Source organism: Chrysochloris asiatica, unplaced genomic scaffold, assembly GCF_000296735.1.
Source record: "Chrysochloris asiatica unplaced genomic scaffold, ChrAsi1.0 scaffold00115, whole genome shotgun sequence".
NCBI lineage: Eukaryota > Metazoa > Chordata > Mammalia > Afrosoricida > Chrysochloridae > Chrysochloris > Chrysochloris asiatica.
In genome coordinates this window covers 4398426-4400190 of record NW_006408633.1, presented here as the reverse complement: position 1 = coordinate 4400190, position 1765 = coordinate 4398426, and the positions used below count along the sequence as shown (strand labels likewise).

At 40.5% G+C, this 1765-nt stretch overlaps 1 protein-coding gene across 1 annotated transcript in view; it reads right to left on the bottom strand.

Moving 5' to 3' along the window:
- Nucleotides 1–202: 202 nt before the first annotated feature.
- HOPX (HOP homeobox) overlaps nt 203–1765 on the bottom strand; it is a 12414-nt gene continuing 10851 nt past the window's right edge. Inside the window, exon 2 of the mRNA XM_006868043.1 lies at nt 203–280. Within this exon, the coding sequence (XP_006868105.1) occupies nt 203–280 (78 nt within the window). The remainder of the gene's footprint in view (nt 281–1765) is intronic.

Below are 1765 nucleotides of genomic sequence, written 5' to 3'. Positions count from 1 at the left end.
TATCTGCACATTGCTTCGTAACATTACTTTTTATTGTTATTATTATTTATGTACATTTAAAAAAATACAACATTGTGTTAAATAGGGCACAGTCAACAATGGAACATAATACAGCACTACACTGAGAAAACAAAAGAGCTGCGGTAAGCTGAGAAGAGAAACAGCAGACGGTCTTCAATGCTGCCAGTGCCCACCCTCTAGATCAGTCCATAACAGATCCACACTCTGAGGGCAGGCCTTCTGATCGTCGCCACTGGGCTAGGCGTTGCTTGAACCATTTCTGAGGAAGAAAAAGTACAAAGTTACCTGTCCTGCACTGAAAAACAAAAATATATATTCCTTTTCCAGCTGGAAAGGAAGGGAGCAAGAGATGTGTCCCTGGGGGTAGTGCACTTTCTTTCCTTTCCCATCTCAGGATCTCTGCATATGCTATTTTCTTTGCCTAGAAAGGTCTATCTTTATTTTCAATCTAATGATCCCCCTCTCATCCTCAGGTTTCAGTTTAAACAGAAATATTTTCAATAAAGTTTGCCCTGAATATGTTATCTAAACTGGGTTTCCCACCACTTCCTAACTCTCTATTGTAGTATCTTGTTATCTTCACAGAATACTCAGTGCTTGTAGTTACTTGATTTCCTTGTATTCACTTGATTGTTGTCTACCTTGCCTTCTAGAATGTAAACTCTGTAAGCCAAGGTCACATTCATCTTATCACCATCATACTAAGGGTTTAATAATTAGAGATTCATCAATGTTTGTTGAATGAATGAAAGAAACTGAAACATTTCTTTGATGCCCCAGATAGATCTCTATGGGTGCTGTGTTGCATTAATATGTGCTGATCTCACTAAGGGTGCATCAGAAGCACTCACTAAGTACTTGTTGAAAACAACAACTGGCAAACTGAACACTGGGCATCTCAGAGTACTCTTTGGGGTTACAGGGAGTAGGCCAGTCCAATCTCTTCTGCTTCAGGGACACTGAGCAGTGGGAGAAGAAACCACCAAGTTTACTCAGAATCTTCTAGCTCTGTGCGACCTAAATATTCACACCTCACAACAGTGACAATGTATTTAGGGAGCGTGTCAGATGGGGATTTTCTAGATGTGGTGTGATGTGAGAGCTAAAACATTTTATGTTGTAAATCATTGTGGTATATTCTTGAGAAGCTGCTGTTATTATGCTGTTAATAGGGGTGGGGAATCCTCAAGGAGAGGCCAAGGAGATCCATACTAGGGATTAGGGCTGGAGTATGGATGAGGTTGATTGAGGGGGAATTGATTAAGGGTTACAAAGCTGATCATCAGTTTTATACTCAACAAATCTTACACTTCAGTTTCATCTTGTTGATTACAATCCCCTCAATGTAACAATGTCACTGTCCAAGTTCTCCTTGTGGTTCCTGTTGCCATTCCTCCTTCTTTCCCAGCCCTTCTGAACTCTGTTGTTGGGTAAATGCTGCCCTTCTGATCTCAAGTGGTTGACCATTCTATGGTGTGTGTCCCCCTGTCCCACACATAAATCTATCACTGATTGACAGAAAATTGAGCCATGGGGGCAACTCCAGCCCCAGAACTGAAGGATCTGGCCTTTTTTTGTGTTGTTTTTTAAAAATGATTTTGGGTTTGGGAAACTGGGACTTAAAAAAACAAAGCAAAACAAAACAAAAAAAAGTATTCTCATACAATTTGATGAACTTGACTTACACCTATGGAAGCAGTAGCCCAAAAGAGGGAACAAGTCCTTACAGCAAGAATCATTCCCA